Below are 23,151 nucleotides of genomic sequence, written 5' to 3' on the forward strand. Positions count from 1 at the left end.
ATATTACTTTTTGGCAACCGGGTTTTTTAACCTAATTAGACCCTGCTGAATCCGAATTTGCCGGTTGCTCGATCGAAATCTTGACCGGAAGTGAGATATTTGACATTAAAGGTCCCTTTTTTTAGTTTTTCGTAAATAACTCTTAAACGGAGGCGCATAGCAAAAAATGTTCTATTACATAAGTAATCTGCATAAAATTGCCTACAAGAAAGATTAAGTACAATTTTTCGCTAGGATCAATATTCAAAGAGATATTAGCGCGGGAAATTTAATTATAATCACTTCTAAGGTCCCTTTTTTTAGTTTTTCGTAAATAACTCATAAACGGTGGCCAATATCAAAAAATTTTGTTAAACGATAATAATCTACATAAAATTTTGAGCAAAACATATTCAGTACACTTTTCGCAGGGATCAATATTTAAAAAGATAATAAAGAGGGAAAGTTCTAGTATAATGAATTCTAAGTTTCCTTGTTTTTATTTATTCGTTAATAATTTGAAAAGTATGACTCATAGCAAAAAAAATCTTATACCTAAATAATAAACATAAAATTTCCTACAAGAAACATGTGGAACACTTTTCGCTAGGATCAATATTTAAAAAGACAAAGCAGCGGGTAAGTTAATTATAAATAATTTTGAAGTCCCTTTTTAGTTATTTGTAAATAACTCGTAAACGGTGTCCCATAGCAAAATAGGTTTTTAAGAATAAATTATTTACATAAAATTTCCTCCAAAAAACATATTGAACACTTTTCTCTCGGATGAATATTTCAAGGGATATTAAAGGAAGAAAGTTAATTACAATCATTTCACATGTCACTTGTAATTAGTTTTTCGTAAATAACTCGTAAACGGTGGCTCTTTGCAAAATAATATTCTACATAAATATTAAACATAAAATTGTCCACAAAAAAGGTTCTGTACACTTTTTCGCTACGATCAATATTTAAAGAGGTATTAAAGGGGTAAGTTCAATAATAATTAATTTCCAAGTCCCTATTTTCAGGTTTTCGTAAATGACTCGTAAACGGATAAATGGGGGGGGGGGGAATGGTCATTGTTTGGCTATGGGGGGGGGGGAGGGGGGCTTTATCTCCGGCTTTATCTCCGAAACTACTGGGTTTACCTATAGATGGCAGGAAAACCTATTAGAAATATGCAGTCAAGCGCGAGTCGCACATTACTTAGTTTTTGAACCGACCCCTACGGGTTTTTTAATGGCAATTCACTCGCGTTTCACATATTTAAAATTTGGGTAATGTACGGAACCCTTGCAACGCGAGTCCGACTCGCGCTTGGCCGGTTTTTTCCTTTTGAGGTACGGAACCCTAAAAACTAAAAAGAAGTGGCATGTGAATTGATCGTAATGAACTTTCTTTCTTTAATATCGTTTCAAATATTTATCCCAGAGAAAAGTGTTCATTATGTTTTCATAGAAAATTTTATGCCGATTTTTTATTTACAAGAACATTAAGACTTATTTTGCTATGAGCCTTATTTTACGAGTCATTTACGAAAACCTAAAAATATGGACCTGGAAATTGATTATAATTAACTTACACCCTTTAATACCTCTTTAAATATTGAACGTAGAGAAAAAGTGTACAAAACCTTTTTTGTGTACAATTTTATGTTTAATATTTATGTAGAATATTATTTTGCAAAGAGCCACCGTTTACGAGTTATTTACGAAAAACTAATAACAAGTGACCTGTGAACTGATTGTAATTAACTTTCTTCCTTTAATATCCCTTGAAATATTGATCCTAGAGAAAAGTGTTCTAGATATTTTTTGAAGGAAATTTTATGTAGATAATTTATTTTTAAAAACCTATTTTGTTATGGGACACCGTTCACGAGTTATTTACAAATAACTAAAAAGGGACTTTAAAATTACCTATAATTAACTTACCCGCTGCTTTATGTTTTTAAATATTGATCCTAGCGAAAAGTGTGGTACATTTTTCTTGTAGGAAATTTTATGCTTATTATTTAGGTATAAGATTTTTTTTGCTATGTGTCATACTTTTCAAATTATTAACGAATAAATAAAAACAAGGAAACTTAGAATTCATTATACTAGAACTTTCCCTCTTTATTATCTTTTTAAATATTGATCACTGCGAAAAGTGTACTGAATATGTTTTGTTCAAAATTTTGTTTAGATTATTATCGTTTAACAACATTTTTTGATATTGGCCACCGTTTATGAGTTATTTACGAAAAGCTAAAAAAAGGGACCTTAGAAGTGATTATAATTAAATTTCCCGCGTTAATATCTCTTTGAATATTGATCCTAGCGAAAAATTGTACTGAATCTTTCTTGTAGGCAATTTTATGCAGATTACTTATGTAATAGAACATTTTTTGCTATGCGCCTCCGTTTAAGAGTTATTTACGAAAAACTAAAAAAAGGGACCTTTAATGTCAAATATCTCACTTCCGGTCAAGATTTCGATCAAGCAACCGGCAAATTCGGATTCAGCGGGGTCTAATTAGGATAAAAAACCCGGTTGCCAAAAAGTAATATGATTTGCCAGTCGAATCAAGAAGGAGAGCGATTTTGAATTTTTATGTCTAGTCTATTATGTCTTACTTTGTTTCTTCTTCTATGTCGAAACCGCATCTGTAAGGGTCGTAGCCACCATAACTTACTCTACTTATATGTTATCGACGTTATCGTGCCTTTCATCCTGGTGGCCGATTTTTATTGTCTCATTTGTTAGCTAAACAAATATATTTCATTAAATAGCAGTAGGTATACATACCTATATGACAACTGCAAGGCAGGGAGCAGAATATCTGAGGTATTAATCTGTATCCACTTAAAACTATTCAACTTCGAGCGTTCAGGATTCTTATTATCTGATACGGGAGAAATTCCAATAGCCAGGAATCAAATAATAGTTGAGGGGACAATACTTTTTATAAAACTATAATAATCAGTTTTTGTATATCCATACTGTCCATTTACATTTGTAATTCAAATTTTCCAAATAATTTGCCGTTCGAACTTTATACTTCCATCTAAGTTTGTAATTGAATTCTCCTTTGATCATGTTTCGAATTTTTATCGCGCGTTCAGATTTTCATCTTTTCGCGTAGCATCTTCCAATTTATGGGTCGGAGTTCATATTTTGTATTGGTTACGTTTGGTTCGCGAACTTTTATATAAAGAAAAAGTTACTAAGACTCATAAGATCAAGAGATAATTGCTCAGGGCTGGCCTGGGATATTTTCTTTAACAAAGTTTTACGTATAAGAATTAGGAAGTATTAAGTACCCAGCCATTATTATGTTGTTGTTGGTGTTGTATCAAGTCCTTTACGACTGATGGATAAAGATCTTAATGCAATTTATTCGTACATTTGTACCATATTAGTGCCTTCTTACATGTACCAATGATTCTTTGTACTTCTTCTTGCGGCACTACTTCGACTCGATAAATGAGGTATAAGTGATCCATTTAATCGGTATGATAATTGAAATCATGTTGTCCGACGGAATCACAAGCAGCATAATGCATTTGCTGTTATTGGTCGCTTCAATTATATATTCCACTCCACTGTGCCGGCTGTTGGCAGTTGACGCAGGTAAGAGGCTTTTTCGAGTGAGTCTCTATGGATCGGGTGAGTGATTTCCAAATGTCATCAGTTGTTAATAGATTTCGATCTGATCACTGCATAAAACGCTACCTGACATCGGGTTATGAAACTCTTATACTTATCATTCTGATAAAAAATTGTGCAAACTTTATTAGCAATGTCGGGGACTGAGATATTTATGCTACAAGTTCATAGTAATACGGCGAGCTATCCTACGGATAAAAATCGAAAGATTCATAATTCGAATACACTAGTTCAAGCCGGGGTCGATGTCTCAAATTACCACGCTTATTAATTACACCGACTTACGTGTCAAACTCCCGAGTGCGCGGCTAATGCGATTATCACACTGATGCGGATCTGCACGCCGCTGCGGTGCGTGAGCGAGACAGCGCTATGCACGTTTATAGCGATGTCCCAGTCGCACACCGGGGCGACGTACGGATCCGCAACGAATGTGTAGACCGCCTAATAGTTAATTGCACTGCGTCGCTTTGTCCGCACTCATTTTAATTAATAACTTCTCACGGAGTTTATTAAACTCAGTTTATACACCTTTTTCGCCCGTCACGAGCATTTTTCTCGTTAAATCTGTTCATATTGTGGAAATGTCTGCGATGCGAGTCAGCGGTTCCTTTATCCGACTTTGTTACCGGATTTAGGAGTTGTGATGTTCGGATTTAGTGGAGGGACGCTTTTGTCGCCTTTTGAAGGTGAAATGAGAATGGAAGCCGTAATTAAATTATTTTTCTGTTGTGTTAATTCCGGTGTCATCTTCAGGTACTGGTGCGGAGCCCAGGTCCCGTTTTACTATATACATATTATATTACAACCAAAGTATAAGTTCCTCCGTGTTGCGGCGTTATCATGATTAGAAACACCATTTTTTTTGGCACAATTGTCGCACTCCAACCAAGTCTGTATTACGAATTCAGTTACACATGTCGTTATCCTTGTTACAGTAAACATAAACATGTGAAATAAGCATGCCTAAGTCTAACATTGTTGCCTTCCAACCTGTCCCTCAAATGTCTCGAGGGACTACTTAGCGAGGCGGTTTAATTTAAATGTTTTTTTATCAAGGGCAGTACGGTCAAGAAATAAAGAACTAAGTCAAGACGGTTGGACCTAAATCTATGGTCGTATCGTTATTTATTCGTTGACCCATGTACCTACAACATTCAATGAAGTAATATTCATGGAACTCTTTGTTAATAAGTGTTACTGTGGACTCCACAATCTCCACATCTCCTGCCAACTCTCAAAATGTTGCCAACTTGGAGTTTATGTGTGACGAAAACCTGCTCCTTTAAGATGGGAATGCTCTTTTCTTGAAGTTTTGAAGGTCATGTCGGTCCGGAAATACCGCAGTCAAGATGTATTGAAAAAAAAACCCTATTGACAAATGTAGGTGTTAGATGACCTTTCCTGCAAAGTTTAGTACATAAGTCAAATTTTCTGTAGAAGAGTAAACAAACGTTCGCTTTTTGCAGACTGGTGGTATCCCAGAACCAGAGGGCGCTTCACATCGTGTTCCCGCACCACTTCCTCGACTCGCCCGAGTGGTTCGGTGTCTCCACCGATGAGTACTTCCAGGTAAACTAACGTCTAAAAACTTACTTATTTAACTCGAACAACCCACCCACATCGCTCCCGGCGCCAAGGTGCTCATCACGCTTGCTGCGTTTCTGCGTTGAACCACGATGGATAACCTCTGCGCCAGGAACGACCCGGACCGAGGGAATTTGGTACACAGGTTCATGAAATATACCTACACAGCAGAAACTGTCTTCGTCCAGGATAACTATTCGCTCGTGAGCGATCAGCGAATAAACCCTGAAAGGTCAAGTTCCTGTTTGACATTGACACTCGGTTTGGCTGGTAGAAAGATGGGCGCCATTTTTACACGTATTATAGTGCCTTTTAAAGTTGGAATGAATAAAGCGGCCCTGCCCGCTTTATTTTCCCAAATCCCAATGTTTACTGATGAATTTAGAACTGAGGAAGCTGTAACCAAAATTCGGAAGAATAATTTAAAGGCATTCGAAATATAAAACTTTGCCAATGGGTCTCCTAATTACAAGCTTTTATTTAGTTTCACCTGACCGTTGTCTGTCTGTAATCAAATCTTGCAAGTTAAATTTAATCCACTTCCCAGTTTCCGATTGAGCTGAAATTTTGCATGCATGTATAAATCGGATGACAATGCAATATTATAGGACCATCGAGCTGATCTGATGATGGAGACAGGAGGTGGAACTCTGTGATGAAACAACGCAACCTAATTGTGTTAGTGGTTTTTAGAATTGTCTCGATGAGTATTAGTTGTCTGTCGAAAGAAAAGTACAGTCAGCGATAAAAGCTTGTACCAAAAATGAAATCTTTGCCAAAAACTTATTTTAACTATATAATACAGTAAAATTATACATTTTGCGTTTGCGACAAATCCGGTAGTTCTGATTTTTTGCAGGCTTGTTTATGATATTGGCCCAATGAATAATCCAAGTTTGTGACCTCGAGCGCCGAACGCAACTTTGTCAAAAATCGAATAAACCGCAATTTTTTTTAGATTTGGGCGATTATAACCCTAAAGTACTAGTTATTGTTAGTAACTTCCTAGGGCGTTTTTAAAGTGGACTAAATTTGCTACAATAAGACACTAGAATTGTCTCTGTACATCTAATATTTTCCGAGATAAAGCCTTTCAAAATTTTATAATTTTACATCAGTTCTTAGCTATAATATAAGGGTTAGGTAGGTAATTTATAAGGAATTCATCACCGCCACGTTCTACAAAATATTTATTTTCCATAAAAAATTTTTTTTTCAAAATAGGCACTCATACATTTTTTTATGGAAAAATAAATTTTGTAGAACGTGCCGGTGATGAATTCCATATAAATTACCTACCTAACCCTTATATTATAGCTAAGAACTGATGTAAATAAAAAAAAAAATTATACGAGATAAAGCCTTTTAAAATTATAAAATTTTGAAAGGCTTTATCTCGGAAAATATTAGATGTACAGAGACAATTCTAGTGTCTTATTGTAGCAAATTTAGTCCACTTTAAAAACGCCCTAGGAAGTTACTAACAAAAACTAGTACTTTAGGGTTATAATCGCCCAAATCTAAAAAAAATTGCGGTTTATTCGATTTTTGACAAAGTTGCGTTCGGCGCTCGAAGTCACAAACTTGGATTATTCATTGGACCAACATCATAAACAAGTCTGCAAAAAATCAGAACTACCGGATTTGACGCAAAAGAGCCAGGTTACAAAATTCGACAAAGTTACTGGATTAATAGGTGCGGACCCTGCTGACAATAGTGTCAAATACTTGAAACAATATCCCGTAGTTTCGCAGCGCAGTTTTCGGCCGACCTAAAAAACGGAATTTTATCTTTTATCTATGCTAAATGCGGCGTCGGCGGAGCTAACACCGGATTTGTGATTTCCTCCAGCAAAATAGAGAATTTCCTAGGAAATAGGTTCCAGAAAATGTTATAAAATCTCTTTACTTCAGCTAGAGCTAGTGGGATAAATTAAATTAGATTCTGAAACAAAGTTACCGCTTAACAACTTAGTTTGCTAGCTGCGCTGTTTAAATGGTGCTTATCCTAATTGTAACTAATATTTGGATGCCAAACTGAGTTTTGGCTCTTTATTTGAATCGTATGTTTGAGTCATAAACGGATTTTACTCCTAATTTACACTCTAAAAAATGAAGACCAACTAAGAGCAGTTTCTTCTTAGTTGACGTTAAGTTAATTACAACAATTACGATCTTATATAAATCAATGAAAGCTGATTACTTAAAACAATAAGTGTATCTGTGATTGAACTAATAAAGTAGGTATTGATTAATCCTAACAATTGTATACCTTGCATCTATTATTAACTTGTTGACATAATTATGTAACGTAGGTTGATTCAATAAATATCAAGCTTAGTTGATCTTACTAGGGTCAATTAGTTACCATAATTCTTTTTCATGTATATATTGAACAAGATCTTAGTTGGCTCAGTTACATAGCAATAGTAAGATCAATCAGAATTACCTTATTTGAAATGTCGAAGTCCTTGTTAGGCTCGTATGGAATCAAGATGCTTGATTACGACTATCAAAATATTGATAGGGCCAACCAAATTTTTTTTAGAGTGTAGTTTTAAGGACACGCTAGAGTAAAAATTCACGATTTTGGTGCAGATTAAGGCTAAAAATAGGTCAGTTAGAGCGTTTGAGCGTTGAGAAGCGTTTAATGCGAACCTTACTTCAAAGCCATGAATAAGGTTCTTAACTTTTGGGATTAGGAGGAAAATGTCCCTTCTGTTGCCGAAACTCAAGGGTGACCAATTTCCTTCATTAGTTAATATTTATGTAGGGCATGATTTGAATGTTGTATTTACTGCTAGTTAAATGCAGACAAAAGTCCTTGTCTATTGTCTACGCAAATTACTTAGCCAACTCCAATAACATGTGTATTACACAAATTTGAAATTACATTCTGTTACTCTGTTAGATATTTTTGCACGCTTCGCGGCTCGTTGTGCAAGATATTATTGCTGAAGGCTGTGATTACAAGAGTTAAGGAGAGCTAGATAAGTTTGATAAATATTCAAATCGAACGTAATGTACTAGGTAGGTACTGATTGTATTCAGTAAATATGTATTGGTTATTTGCAAAGTGCTTGCTGGGGGTAGGGTTGCCATATGTCCGGATTTGTCCGGACATGTCAGGATTTTTGACCCTTTGTCCAGATTGCGGCCGGACTTGGCAAGTGTCCGGATTTTTAGGAATAACCTTATAAAACTTAAGGCCTTAAGGTTGACTGGTAGAGAATGCCTTATGGCATTAAGTCCGCCTTTTGTACTATAAGATTTTTCTTTTGTGCAATAAAGATTAAATAAATAAATAAAAAAAAATGATTACGTGATATATTAATTACAAAGTTAACAAAGCATTAGTAAGTAATCAACGAAAACAATAATATTTCTTTCAACGATACAGCCGGCCGCCGGGGCGTCGTCGTTCAAGCTACGCCAAATCTCTGTTACAAGAAAAGTCCGATTTTTAGGGTGATGTCAGGATTTTTATCAGGACATTTAATTCTTCCATATGGCAACCCTAGCTGGGGGTAAGTTACGGTACTGCACTGCGAGAGGCAAATGTGAACTTCCATGGAACATCTTTATACTTCATACAATGACACACCTGACAAATTGCCGGATAATTAATGTATCATACCACCCTGTCCCTGTACCTATTCCCGCCAGGGCCATGTCACAGAGCGAATACTCGTAAACAATTCTGGATGTGTCCGTTTGATTGCGTTTATATTGAGTTAATCGGTTCGTTAACCACGTTTGGTGCAACCGACACTTACCTAATTGCACACAGTAGAACATTATGCTAATCCGCGAGCGTAAACAAAATATTAGCACTCCAAATCCAAAAGAGCTTAAGTTACTATAGAAATCTTTCAGAGATGTATCTTTTTGGTATAGCAGGGTGGTGGGCGTGTGCTTTCTCTTTCGTTTGCGTGGGTTATGGTTGCGATTGCGTCGCTCAACCGCCCTCAAACGGAGACTTCGATTGGTAATGTAAGCAATTTACATCCTTATTTAACTTGCAATGTAAGTAATCATTTGTAGATAAAATGTAACTTTCTTGTCAGTTTTTGACGGATAAAGAGAGCATTGGTGTGGTGAAGAGGTATTGTAGGATATCAGGTGAACTTTTTGGCTTGAGATGGTAATAATAGCTCAACTTATGTGACTTTATAATAATATGATGATAGTCGTCAAGGGAAAATTATAGTTTCTCGAAATATAAGTGTTTTAATTACGCTGTGAACTAAGATGTAAGTAATTGCGACGATTCACATCCAACCTATTCCGGGATAAATCAAAGGAATCCTGGTAGCCTATTGTTTCAAATGTAACATTGTCGCTAAGAGTTATCAACCGTATGCAAAACGTATTAAGGTTCCAAATGCAACAATAATTGAGGTATTTAGGCATGTCGACTTGAATCCCTACCTCATATTTAATCCTAACATCAATCCTTAGGCTTGGATTAGTGATGTGATATGAGAAATTTCCGTTCTTGGAAATATTCCCCGGAATGTCCAAATAAGGGAATAAAAAATGAAAATAATGTATGTAACTTATAAATTGTGTTTTTTTACTTTATTCTATTCTAAACACTTACCTGTATAGTGTGATCTCTAATATTATACCAATTTGAGATGAATGTGTTAGGCATGTAAGCCTTACATGCCTAACACATTCATCTCAAATATGTAGACTAATTTTTAGTAAAACAAACTTGAATTTTTAAAACTTTAAAAGGCAGTAAGCCCTAAAACCAGGTGTTTTTTCCAATTTTTTTTTTCATATTTGTAATGTTCATAATAATACGCAACGTTTTATTCGTCTTGTGATAGCAAAAAAACAACTTTATTTTTTTCCATACGTTGACGGGACACTCTAATGTAAGGCCCGTAGATAAGATTACGTACAGTCAAAGAATTTAATTTACTACCCATTTTGTACTTTGTCACAGTGACAACCGTATGAGGTCTCTAGCGGCTTTCATATTGATTGTCACTGACAAAGTACGAAATGGGTCGGAAATTAAATTCTTTGACTGTACCTTACAGACTAACATAGAAATTTTTTCTTACATGCGTTCTATTGATATTATCCCCAAAGTAATCCTCCAATCATAAGAAATATTCCGTAAAACAGTGAATGTTCCTGTAAATATGAGTAATATTCCCGGTAAGGTTTAGAACACTACTTAGGATGTCTCCCTGCCCCAGTTACCACCGGATTAATTATGCAACATCTAGGTTAACCAGCCACGCAGCACCGGCCACATTCACACTTTACAAATATTCCCTAAAACTGTGAATGTTCCCGTAAACATGGGTAATTTTCCCTGTAAGGTACAGCACTAGTTAGGATGTCTCCCTGCCCCAGTTACCACCGGATTAATTATGCAACATCTAGGTTAACCTGCCACGCAGCACCAGTCACACTGCCGTATTCGAACTTCAAGATGTTCACAAGAGACGACACGTACTAGATCCATTCTAGATACGTTATAGTTTAAATATCAACTAATTTTCTTTTGCAGCGCAATTCGGGCAACCAATGTCACTTTTACGTTAGATAGCGTAAGATATCTATTAGATATGAATTAGATCCTGTGGAAATCGTTCAGGAGTATCTCCAGAATCGCGCAAATGTCAAATTTGACAGCTGAGATCTTAAACATATCGTTATTGTATCTTGGTGATGTTTAAAAGATATCTAATAGATGTCTATTTCAAAATCCGAATCGGGCCCCTAGTCACACTTTAGAAATCACTACTTGATTTGATATAGTAGTTCGCCCCGAACAGAAACCTCGCGCTGGTTGCTTACATTTTGATCCCTTTTCGCTAAACTGCTCACTGCTCAGCTATTTACCATGTTAATCAGAGCATAAGGTTATTAGAAAATTCACTAGGTACATTTACATCGCCCGGTGCACTTTCCCTTATGTATACGTGGCCTTTATGGTATGAAATTGATGCAAAGAGGGCATTTTATATATGGACATTGCCGCTTTGCTTTTCGAGTTTGTACGCCGTGTGACACGAAAATGAATTTTGTATGAAGTTGGGTACGAGTTTTAGGAATGACATGTATCAACGAAAATTCATGTGATCAATTGATCATAACAAATAACCTCTGGCTTCCGGTTCAAGCGCCACGCGTCGTGATTAATTCCTTTGTTTTTTGCTCATTCATATTGTTTAAAGTGTAATATCGATATCTTATTGTGCAGTGAATACAATACCATTTATTTCTCTCATATAAGCTTACAGTAGTTTACCAATTCGCTTATGGAGAATTAATCTTGAAATGCATTTAACCACCATTTTGGAGTCAACGGCCGGTAGTCCACGTGCTACTTGTAAAGTCCAGCTATCGCTTTACAAGAGCTAATAAAATCACCGCACACTGTCTTGTACTAACCGTACAATTTTAGTCGTCGTATTTAGCTCCTAATACCTTGATACTGGCGAAATAGTACCGCTGGACTGAAGCCATAATTTTAAAAGAAACTTAACCCTCTCTCCATCACGTTTCAGGTGTCAATAATGGCGATGGAAGAATCCCGAGTGCTCGTGTGGCATCGAGACAAACTCAAGCTTTCAATCATGTCGGATGCCTTCCTACAGGCGGTGTTCGACCACATCCTCGGTAGAGACGTCGTCCACAAGCTCATGCAGGTACCTACGGATGATGATGATGATATCCCTCATCAGGGACATAGGGCTCTCAGAAGGGAGCTCTCCACCCAGCCGAGGCCAACTGGTGCAGCCTTTACCTACGGATACATGTTTTATAGGGGAATTGGACCTTGGAATGGAGTTATGCTTAACTAGAACCAAAGGTATTTGACATAGAGTGTGTTACAACTTGAGGACCCAAAAGACATCCACTGCTAGACAAAAGAAGTGAAAAGACTTCTGAGATTCTCCACAAGAACACTACGTAGTGCGCTGCTGAGATCTTGACCAAATCGTCGTCCTGTATGGTCTGTTTATGCTAATTTAATTGTTGCTATTGTACTATCCGCAAATTAAACTGAGGACAGTGAGGACCTAGGTCATAATCACTATCTCTCTCATTCTTGCCATAATCACGTAAGCGTGAATAAGATGTTTCATGACCGGGTGGTCAGCAGTTTGGTTTGCGAATAGCAGGTACCTATATTTGGCTATGTGTGAAGTGAAGTGTGTGGTGAGGTGGGGCAAATAGCGACGACAGTGTTCGGAGTGGAAATTATGCGAAATTTCATTATTTCACGCACTCTAACGCCCTGACAATAGAGGCGTGTTCAGATATTTGTGAGCATCTTGGCCACTCCGATATATCTGATGGCGACTGTACGACATCCACAATCCACAAATTCCACAATCTATTTAACACCTGTCAACTGTCTGATATCAAATGTGTCCCATTACCCGGCATAGTTTTACACAAGGCGAATAATCAACTACAACATTCCAGGTGAGCGAAACGATGGCAGTGAGCAACGGGCACTTGCCCAACAGTTTCGAGGAGGGCGAAGACAAGCCGATGCTAGTTGTGAAGAAGAGCGGCGACGGGCCCGGCATCACCGCGCTGCTCAACCGGCAGCTGCAAGGTACGCCATCTTGGTTTTAGCTGTTAAGCATGTGCCAGACGGTAGACAACCAGTTTCTGCAAGATGACCTTGGTAGAAAACAGTGATTTTAAGCCATGTAGCAAGTGGTTGAAACCAAATCCTGCATGACCTTTAAACGCCATTGGTAGAGGCGTGCTCTGCCAACCATTGGCAGAAGCAGTGGTTGTAAACTATGTAGACAGCCGCGCTTTTACCTCGCTTCTACCAAGGTCATGTTGCAGAAACTGTGGTTGTCTGCCGTCTGGCGCATGCTTTATACTCTGTACCTTTAGGTATTTAAATAAAAGTAAACAAAATATATCCTCAAATGGCTCCTTAAGCCAGTTGAGAGTAGATGAAAACATTGCATGATCAAATAACACATACATTACAGTCAGGTCGTGAATGATCCAGGCGGTTTTGTATTTGTTTAGTTAACCAATATATGTTGTAATTACCCGAAAATGTACAAATTATTTGTTTACTTTTATTTAAATACCTAAAGATACAGACTATAGAGAGACCCCCACTAGCGTCTCTCGAGCGTCAGCGTCTAGTCAATATAGCTACTGCTCGGCGCAACTATGCAGCGACGCCATTTTCCATAGCGCTGACTAGATGACGACGCTCAAAAGAGGCTAGTATGGGGTGGCCCTTAAGGCCTTGGTCTCCGGTTGGCACCGTACGATGTGAAAAAGCATATATACAACATTTTTATAAAACTTGACGATCTATGCAACACACGAAATCAAGTTGAGACCTAGGCTGAAATGTGTTTCTCGTCAGTTTTGCTCATAGTTTATGTTCGGATAATGGAAAGGTCATTAGAGTTGCAATTTTGGGAGTTATATCCATAATCTCAATATCCCGAGGAAAATGGGAACTAAGTGTGTATGAGATTTCTAGACAGATTCCTTGATTTCTTCAGATGTTTCATGTTTCTAACAGGGGCGTTTGCTTACCTTTATTACAAATTTGAAATACGTGTTAGTGACATACTTATTCACAAAAACATAGGTTAAAATGAAAAAACGATTGTCATTAATAACGGCAAATATAGAATTCGAATTATCATTAAGAAAAGTAAATCATCCGTAACAAGTTTTAATTATAGCGGTAACAGAAATACATCATCTGTGAAAATTTCAACTGTCTATCACGGTTCGTGAGATACAGCACGGCCAGACGGACGGACGGACGGACAGCAGAGTCTTAGTAATAGGGTCCCGTTTTTACCCTTTGGGTACGGAACCCTAAAAACAGACTCAACGTGGGAATTAACACTGTATTACCAGAATTTGGGTTTATTACTTTATATTAAGTGTTTTTTAACAATAACAATAACTCCCCTGCGTGGTTATACATTTATTCAAACGTAGATGCTTCAGATAATATTTAATGCGTATAGGGCATCTTGTTTGTGACATCTGAAACGCAATATTATAAATCACACAGTTGTTAGAAGGGCTTTAACCCTTTGTGTCATCGTAAAATAGTTAAAATACGACTAGTAAAATAATGTATTCATAAAGGGTGGCGGTAGCACTGAAGGGTTGAGCGAGGGGTTGGTCACTATGAGGTTTCTTTTGATTATATGGTGACATGAGCAAAACTGACGCGAACAATTTTTTGTATAATCTTAGCATGAGTATTAGTTATGCGAAGCCGGATTAGTGGCCTGGTTTAATATAATTATGAAGAATAAATTGGCAATATGATATATATTCCCAAATAGTCTGGTGAAGCAACTTTGTCAGTAGAAAAATGTAAAATTCAAAAATTTTATGAGGAATCAATCGCGTCTATATTTTGCAAATTTGTCTTTTTCTACTGACAGAGCTGGCTTGTCTAAGTATTACTGTGCCGTGAGCAAAAAAAGTTTAAGTCTATGGTTTCCAATAGTGTACAGCTTTTTTTTTTCAATAATCCAGGCCATTTTCTAATTTGTAATAAATAAATAGTAAATGCTTCTTTTTTTTATAAAATTACTAGCCGTAGGCTTGAGCTGTAGTTTGGAATAATTTAAAATGGCTCATACTAAAGCACCATCTGGATATCATTGGTTGTATTGGATGTTGTCATGTAAAGTTGGATGTTAAATGTACATTAGTATGTCTGTCCATTTTATTAGTAATGAAATATTTCGTATAGAATTTTTTTCTAATTTTTTGATTTCCATGTAATTTTGCAGACATGCTCACGTACCGAAGTTAATGTTAGCTAAATACAAATATTGATCGAACAAATATCCGTTTAATTTACTTTTCTAAGTGTATGTTAGAATGTAAAACTTTGCTACTGATGGTGGATTTGCGTATATTTTTCGATCGGTGTTGACGCTTTACATATTGGCCCATAACAATTTTTTGGTAGTTTGAGGCCAAAATGTAAGGCTGCGCTCTACGCTTTGACTCCATTTGATCCAACAGTTTGGTATTGATAATCAAAAAGAGTATTGAACATTGTGCAACTCTTGTGCATATAAATAATTATTTATGATAATGATCCAACTGTATGGGCCATCTAATTGTCAACCAGCTATCACATAACGTAAAACTCTAACAGTTTAAATGACTGAACAGGACACTTAATTCGTTGTATCGAAAGTTTTAGATTTCTAGAATCTAAAATTCTAAACTAAAATATTCGATCCGGCGTTGTATTTTCTTCGCTTTCGAATACTATTTGATAATATACGAGAAAATACAACATACGATTTGAAACTGAGGAGTCAATACGTGGAGCGATATAGCCATACAAACGTGGCACAAGATATACCTACCCTTCTCTCGGCCCGGCTACGATATTGCACGACCGGCGGCGGCGGCAACCATACGTGGGAACGAAAGGTCCGATCGCTGTGTCTCGCTCCAACCTATGGCCGCCGCTCGTCGCTGCCGCCGCCGCGCGATGTCGTGGCCGGGCCGTTACACCTCGCGTGTAACAGAGAGGTGCCCTGCTAAGCGAATAAGCGGTATCTCAAATGAAAATGACTATAACGTTTGTTTTTTTTTTCGTTTTAATTCATTCATTCATTCATGCATTCGTTGAGAGCCTCTAGCGAGAGCCGATCCAATCGGAGAGGCGCGAGTCGAGACGAGTAATAGCGCGACGAAAAAGGAGCATGTGCAGTCGCCATCAGATATATCGGAGCAGCCAAGGTGCTCAAAAATATCTGAACACTACTCTAAAGCCTTAACAATAGAGGCGTGTTCAGATATTTGTGAGCGCCTTGGCCGTTCCGATATAAATGATGGCGACTGTACACACTCGTTCTCGGGGTGTATCGACGAGTGTGTACAGCCGGTTCGTTTCTGAAAGTTCCATTTTCAACATGATTTGTTTCCGAGATACCGATGTTGAGCTTAGAAGGGCAGCGTATATCGGCTGGTCGTGTAGTAACGTTGTTGTTGTGGCGCGGCAGGCGAGCACGCGCCGCTGCTGCCCGCGCCGCACAGCTGCTGAGCATCGAACCCTCAACCGCCCCTCTCCCTCCCACTCATTATTTGCTTACGGTTACTTGGCGTTCCTCCCTCTCGCACTAACCATCTATTTTGCTTGACGTCGGCGATAAACGCCACAGTACACTGGTAAATCTGGAATCTTTTTACAATGTGGATAAGGTTGTGTTTCTCTCACGAAAAAAAAAAAAGATTATAAATATAGATCACAAAAAAGTCTGTTGTCTGTGGTGTATTTCTATGGATTTCGTATCGCCATCTGCATTGTGGGTTTACCCTCGTTATTTTTTTTGCGAGTACAGTCGCCATCAGATATATCGGAGCGGCCAAGGTGTTCACAATATCTGAGCACGCGCTCTAACTCCCTGACAATAGAGGCGTGTTCAGATATTTGTGAGCACCTTGGCCGCTCAAATATATCTGATGGTGACTGTACCTAAGAGGGAAATATATAAGGTAAATTCGTACATTTTTTATTTAATCGTTAATTTTTGTTTAATGCTTGAAAATAACCGTTTGTTTACATCAATTATGATTAAGCAAATTTAACTGCAAATAAAATAATGCGTAATACCTTATATATTTTTCGAAGTTTTCGTTTATTTCGAACTCCATAAGAGTCGTTTTTACGTCACTACATATTTTATTTTAACGTAACCATATTACTACACATATACATATAGATTTTTTTCTTTCTTATTGTAACTATAGAGTCTAGATATTGTATCTGTATAGGTAATATAGGTATTTCTCAGTTTGCGTATTTTTAGACACATATATTATCTGCGAGTACTTATATGTACCTAATGTTTATTTTTATTATGAAAAGTGTGATAATGTACCTAACCATGACATTAATATGAATCTTTTTAGCTAACATATGTACACATATTTCTAATATGCTACTTTTATATGTCGCATGTAGATGTCCGTATTAACGAACTAGTCATGTACCGTTTTCCATTATTATATATCATATTTACTAACATACTAGGTTTCCATTCACTTTTAAAACAAAATTTAAATTATCTGTCTGAATATAATCATGTTTAATATTTTTATCAATTAGTATGTGAGATGTTAGAATGTCCTTTGTCTGGGTCAAAAATAATCAAAATCTTCACCTACATTGAAGTATTTTTAAAACCGAAGGACATTTTAAAATATCACGTACTCTATATCTTCATTTTACATTGTGAACTTACATATTTGTATAAGCAAATATGTATTGTTAAAGTTCACTACGAATATTATAATTTGAATTTTGTTTGCGAATGGATTCTTGAACTTAATAATAAATGCATGCGATTAAGTATATTTAGAAGATGCTTACACGTATATAATGCTAGTATCTATCTCTTTGTATAACTACTTTTAACGTTAACTATTATTGTAGTATTTTTGAGAATTACATATTTTTCTAAAATAAGGTCACTTTTTGCAGCTAGGAAATAGATACCAGCAACATATTTAGGCTGTAGGTACCTACTTAGGTATTATAGAATGCTTTAATGGTATAGTTGTTACCCCTTAAAATAAGCAATACTTCATAGTTTATGTAAGAAAATATGAGCTTATAAACAATTATCCTTATCGTCCCATCCCTTAAGTCCAAAATCCCTGAGCATGTTTGGAAGATCAACATTCGGAGGTAATTTTTTTGTTTCATTATTTTCTCACCCTAACTCACTATTATTTCTATTGGCTTTAAATTCAAGTGTGTCTAAAACTATTTTACTTTTTTATATGTCAATCAAAAAACTGGCAACACATTTAGAATATTGTTCGTTAAATTTTTTTTTAATTAATTCTCTTTTTCAAAATTTAACGAATTGGAATCATAGAGCCAAAAATTCATCATTCAATATCCACATTCATTTGAAATGCTTACACTGCTTAATTGTTTTATTAACGCGTTCAGTTTAATTCAGCCATACGTTTGTAAATGTATACTACATTATATAATAACAAAATAATTTCACATTTGAAACACATATCAATCACGCATACACTAATATCATCATCTAGTCATGAAGTCACGGATGTACACCTATAGCGGACGGTAAAGCTCCTTTTTACCAATCCAAATTGAAAAATATTACCAAGCAAGATTGGTGATCATAGAAGACTGCAGACAGCGGTCCGAAGAGAGCATCAAACCCAGGAACTGTGTCTTGCTTACACATGTTTCCTTAAATTAGAGAAATATTGTCAAATAACGTCTTTTCCCCGTAATCAAAACGAGATACAATTCTGTATAGTCGTTGTTGAGTTGTCGAGTCCTCTTCCGGTTGGTTTTTTTGGCCGTAGTCTCGTAGACAACCGTCCGCAGTATGACAGTCTTTACATTGAATGCGAATCTACACGCCGCTCTGATGTGCGAGCGGGACAACATTATACACGTGCATACCGCTGTCACACATTAGAATGGTATGCGGATTCGTGTGAGTGTGATAACCGTGTATATGTTCATATCGATATTTACCACAAACGTCAAACTGAATTAGCCAATGAGGTTGGTATTTGCACACGGCACAAGCACTGGCGGTGTGGCTAGTAACACGCATGTTTTGTCTGTGGGACTGTTGGCTGGTGAGCTTTTGGGTTTATGTTATTTTACACAGGTCTAACTAACAATATATTATTAACACGGCAAAATGAATACGGTCACCTGATCTATTTGCCACAAAAATTAATACATTTTGTGAGAAAATTTACTTTTGATGGTAGCTTGGCTATAAAATTTGTATAATAAATAGCTCGTTGTTTCACATTACTATGTATAACTGACAAGTATGGCGAGTATATATTTTAGATTCAGAGACAAAAAAGCTCTTTTTTAATGACGATGTTAACGATTGTTTTTTTATTTGGTTCGATCAGTTGTCTATATTATAGTCAATTCTTCAAGTGGTTTAACGCCAGTCTGACGTTTTCTAAACTTCATAAAATATTGAAAAAAATCGCGTGGAAACCTTGAATCTAAACCCTCGTATATACCTGCGGAAACAGACATAGAAAGGAGAAGCAACGGACTAGAATGTAGATGGTCTTCTAAATATTGAACTGAGTTAGAGTTTTGTAACATGTCCGAAATTAAATAAATTAAAAAGTTTTTTTTTATGTCGCTTTAACCCCTCTTGTTACCATTCGAATATCTGGAATATTTTCCACTATCCCCGTGCCGAATAATCTAGAATTGTTATAGTTGGTCAAACCAATTTGTCATTCAGTAAAGCAGGAAAACTATACTCATCCTTCTTTTGGGTGCTAGTACTAGTGTAAGACAAAGTATGATTCTCTCTGTCTATGATTGAAATGAGACAGTCCTTTGACAAACTATATGTCCACAGCGAGCGACCCCAACGCGTGGCGCCTCGGTCGCATCGAGGAGACCGACCACGAGACGCCCGTGTGAGGACGGACCCAGCGCGCGCCCGCCCCGCCCGGCCGGCGCCGCCGCTAATGTCTACCTTATTGTCTACCACACAGAGTTCTAACTCGGACGGACAGATTATGAAACAATGGAGACCTCGGTTTTGACAGTGGAAGTTCGCTTTCGCTGTTTTAATGAGTGTAAATAATTTTGGATGTGAATATGGTGAAGGTCTAGTCGATATGAGTACCGCAAGATATTGTTCTTTGGCGCTAGGCTTTGTGCCGGTTATACGAAGAGGTCCTTCGGAGATGGGCAGCTTTTGCGCTAGAGATATGTGAGCTAAACGGCGAACGAAGTCAAATCTACGCTAAGGGTGGTATTCCATCTGTCCAATGTGAATTACGTCTCATAATTTTGCTTAATGAGAGAGTGAGACGCAATGACATTGGACAAGTGGAATACTACCCTACGAAACTCATATTTTACGGGACACAAGTTTTTCTTTACGATCTTGGAGAAATAAGAGAACTTATAGCGATGCAAACTACGCAGTTTAGCACATTTCTAGCAGAAAGGAAGTCCAAGTTAGATTACATGAATTGATATTATTTATATGGGGATAGATGTAGAAAAGCTGTAATGACATGTTACATAGCGCCATGATAATATATTGCGGTAGTGTCAATAGCCTCACTTAAGGCAGCTAGTGATAAAGCGGTGTAAAGTGATATGTGCGCTATGGCTTGAGTAGTAGGGTCGGAATTTGAATAAGATTGCTAATGTGTTTTTTTTATTTATGATTGAATCAAACTTAGTTTTGTTATTTTGCAGCTACGGTAATCTGTGATTATAATACAACTATTTGTAAATTTAATTTAGATTGATTGAAAATTATTTCAGTATTGTATCACCTTTAAAAGGCTTTGGTTTTGCGTCCATTATATTATGAATTATAATTATTATCTCATTATTAAGCACAAATAACCCACAATCTCTCTGCTTTGCTTAAAGGCTGACTGGTAGAGAATGCCTTATGGCATAAAGTCCGCCTTTTGTACGGTAAGGTTTTCTTTTGTGCAATAAAGGTTAAATAAATAAATAAATAACTTGATTCCCATTACATTATTCAATATATTGAAATATTGATAACAATGATAACGGGCGTAGAGGTGGGTGGTTTACTTTATTTCCAACTGAAAAATTATTAAAAAAAGGTATCTGCTCTGTTTCATTGTTTTAGTATGGTTAGGCATTAAATATTTAAGCATGTCAGGGCTAAAAAGCATATTATTTTATATATTATTTAAGCTAGGTCTTGCATACAAAACCTCAAAGTTACAGGCACATTTTGTTTCTTTTTTTGGAAGGGCTGGATGTGTTAAGAAAAGGTGAACAAAAAAAATTAGACACTTGCAAAGACTAGAATTTACAGTTACATACATGTAATAGATATGGAGATAGACTTGTTATGTCCCAAAATAAAACTGAAGTAAATAGGTTTCATCAACATTTTGTATTAAATAGCTCGTATCGTATGATAGAATAAAATGTAAAAATAATGTGTGTTTAATCAAAATGAATTGATTACCTGTAAACGGTGGAAGTCACATTTAGTTAGATGCCTATTTACAATTAATAACAATAACTAAACATCATAATAAGACTAAATAGTAGGGTTCATTACTAAACCTCCTAGTCATAGAAATGCAAAACCCAAAATTTGCCAATAGCAGAAGTTCTAAGGTCCTGTTTTCTAAGGGGACCTTGCATTTTGGAGACAAAGCAAACCGCTTGGAACAGGTGTTTCTGGGGGTGATCTGAGCCGATTAAGCCCGGTTGCCAAGAGGTTCCACCCAGCAGGTTGGCAGGGGAGGGGGGGCAAATGTGGCTCCGGCGCGCCTCACTCTAAGCTATATATCTGCATACATCTAGCAACTATAACAAGTTTGGTGTCTTTTTCGTGTAATTCGAGGATGAAGAATTCATTTCTGTGACTAAATTTTCACTCTTCCATACAAAAAAATCAAAAAAATCAAAAATTCCAAAAAAATCTTTTCACTTCTTTTTTCGAAAATCTTCTACAAAATTAAAACTATGAGGATTTGCTCTAGAAAAAAAATACCTGTGAATAGCCCAGTTATCCTACTATATAGAATAGTAAACTTGTTAAACATTTTTTTTTCATAACTCTGATAAAAAAAATGTTTTGTGTCGCGCGGCGTACCTGCATTGTAAGAGCGGTATGCAGCGTTTAGGATTTTTAAGTATGTTTCGATGGTTTCTGATAAGTTGTTATTCTTCTGGTTGTAGAAAATTACTTCTGGACGTGATATATATACAAATATAAATTAAACGTATAAATATAGATGTTGGGAAAACTTTCGCCAATAGAGTTATTATAAATGTGATAAAATTAACAAAGCAGATGTTTGATTAAAATGCGGGTTAAAATACGAGTAAGATATATATTGTTCGCAATTGCCACTACATGCCCATGGGTCCGTGCATTTTAGTTTTTTCTTAACGCAGTTGCACCTCCCTGCCCATTTTGTTTTGCAGCGGCAACGAATAAGCTCTAAACAAGCAGCAGCCGCCGCAGGTAGGCTTGTACATATGGGCTCCCAGTAACCATTTTGTTTGGACCAGCTCCAGTCAGCAGGACATGGAAGCTGTTGCTGAGGGGCTATAATCTGTCCCCAAACATAGCCTCCTTGGTAAACTGCACGGAGAAATATGTTTACGTGGGTAGGGCATCTTCCATTGGATGCAGATTCTCTAACTGAAGATTTTTTTTTGTAAAAAGTACTTTTCGGCACTCTTTTGCACTCGTACTTGTACCTGATGTACTCGTAAAATCAGTAACAAAATACTATGCATTTTGTTAAAATAACGTCTAGGGGCCAATTCACACCTCGTAATTCAAATCTGTCCATACTTACTATTGTACTTGCCATACAAGACAATAACAATTTTTATCAATATTGGCAATGCCTGCTCAATATTGCCTTGTTTGCCGTATTTAAACCCCTCCGTTACGGCAGGATATGCGCTCCAAGCTTGAAATACGCTTTTTTCCCTGTCCATACAAAAAAGAAACAGTGTCGCAACCTGAAAAGGTGTGGAAGAATGACAAGACTTCTGACCTTTCTGGTCCTGTAAAATAAATTATATATCTATGCGTTACAAATAAAATCATATATTTAAAGAAAGTTTGCAGCACTTGACCAATTGCCCTGGTGAGCTGTCTCGTATACTGCGGTGACATATTTATTTTATTTACAATTAATGGAGGATTGGCACAGGAAAGAATCACCTGTTCCTCTCGTGCCATGCTATTGCATTTTCTTAAGCTAACGTTTGTAGTTCTTCCATTAATTGTAAATAAAATAAATAAATATGTCACCGCAATAAGAGACAGGTCAACTGGGCTAATGGTCACGTGCTGCAAACTTTCTTTAAATATATGATTTTATTTGTAACTCATAGATATATGA

The 23,151-nt window shown here is 36.7% G+C and overlaps 2 protein-coding genes across 3 annotated transcripts in view; both read left to right on the forward strand.

Moving 5' to 3' along the window:
* Positions 1–21,403, forward strand: part of LOC134668110 (blood vessel epicardial substance-like) — a 90,927-nt gene extending 69,524 nt beyond the window's left edge. The window contains exons 4-7 of one of the 2 annotated variants that reach the window (XM_063525608.1): positions 5,103–5,205; positions 11,757–11,897; positions 12,682–12,817; positions 19,632–21,403. In XM_063525608.1, coding sequence (XP_063381678.1) covers positions 5,103–5,205; positions 11,757–11,897; positions 12,682–12,817; positions 19,632–19,696 — 445 coding nt within the window. In that variant the 3' untranslated portion in view covers positions 19,697–21,403. Of the gene's footprint in view, positions 1–5,102; positions 5,206–11,756; positions 11,898–12,681; positions 12,818–16,241; positions 16,573–19,631 lie in introns of those variants that run through there. The other variant, XM_063525609.1, reaches the window with a different exon arrangement.
* LOC134668059 (kinesin-like protein KIF20B) overlaps positions 1–23,151 on the forward strand; it is a 430,310-nt gene that overhangs the window by 144,404 nt on the left and 262,755 nt on the right. The window lies entirely within an intron of this gene.

The sequence above is a fragment of the Cydia fagiglandana genome, chromosome 10 (assembly GCF_963556715.1).
Source record: "Cydia fagiglandana chromosome 10, ilCydFagi1.1, whole genome shotgun sequence".
Lineage (NCBI taxonomy): Eukaryota > Metazoa > Arthropoda > Insecta > Lepidoptera > Tortricidae > Cydia > Cydia fagiglandana.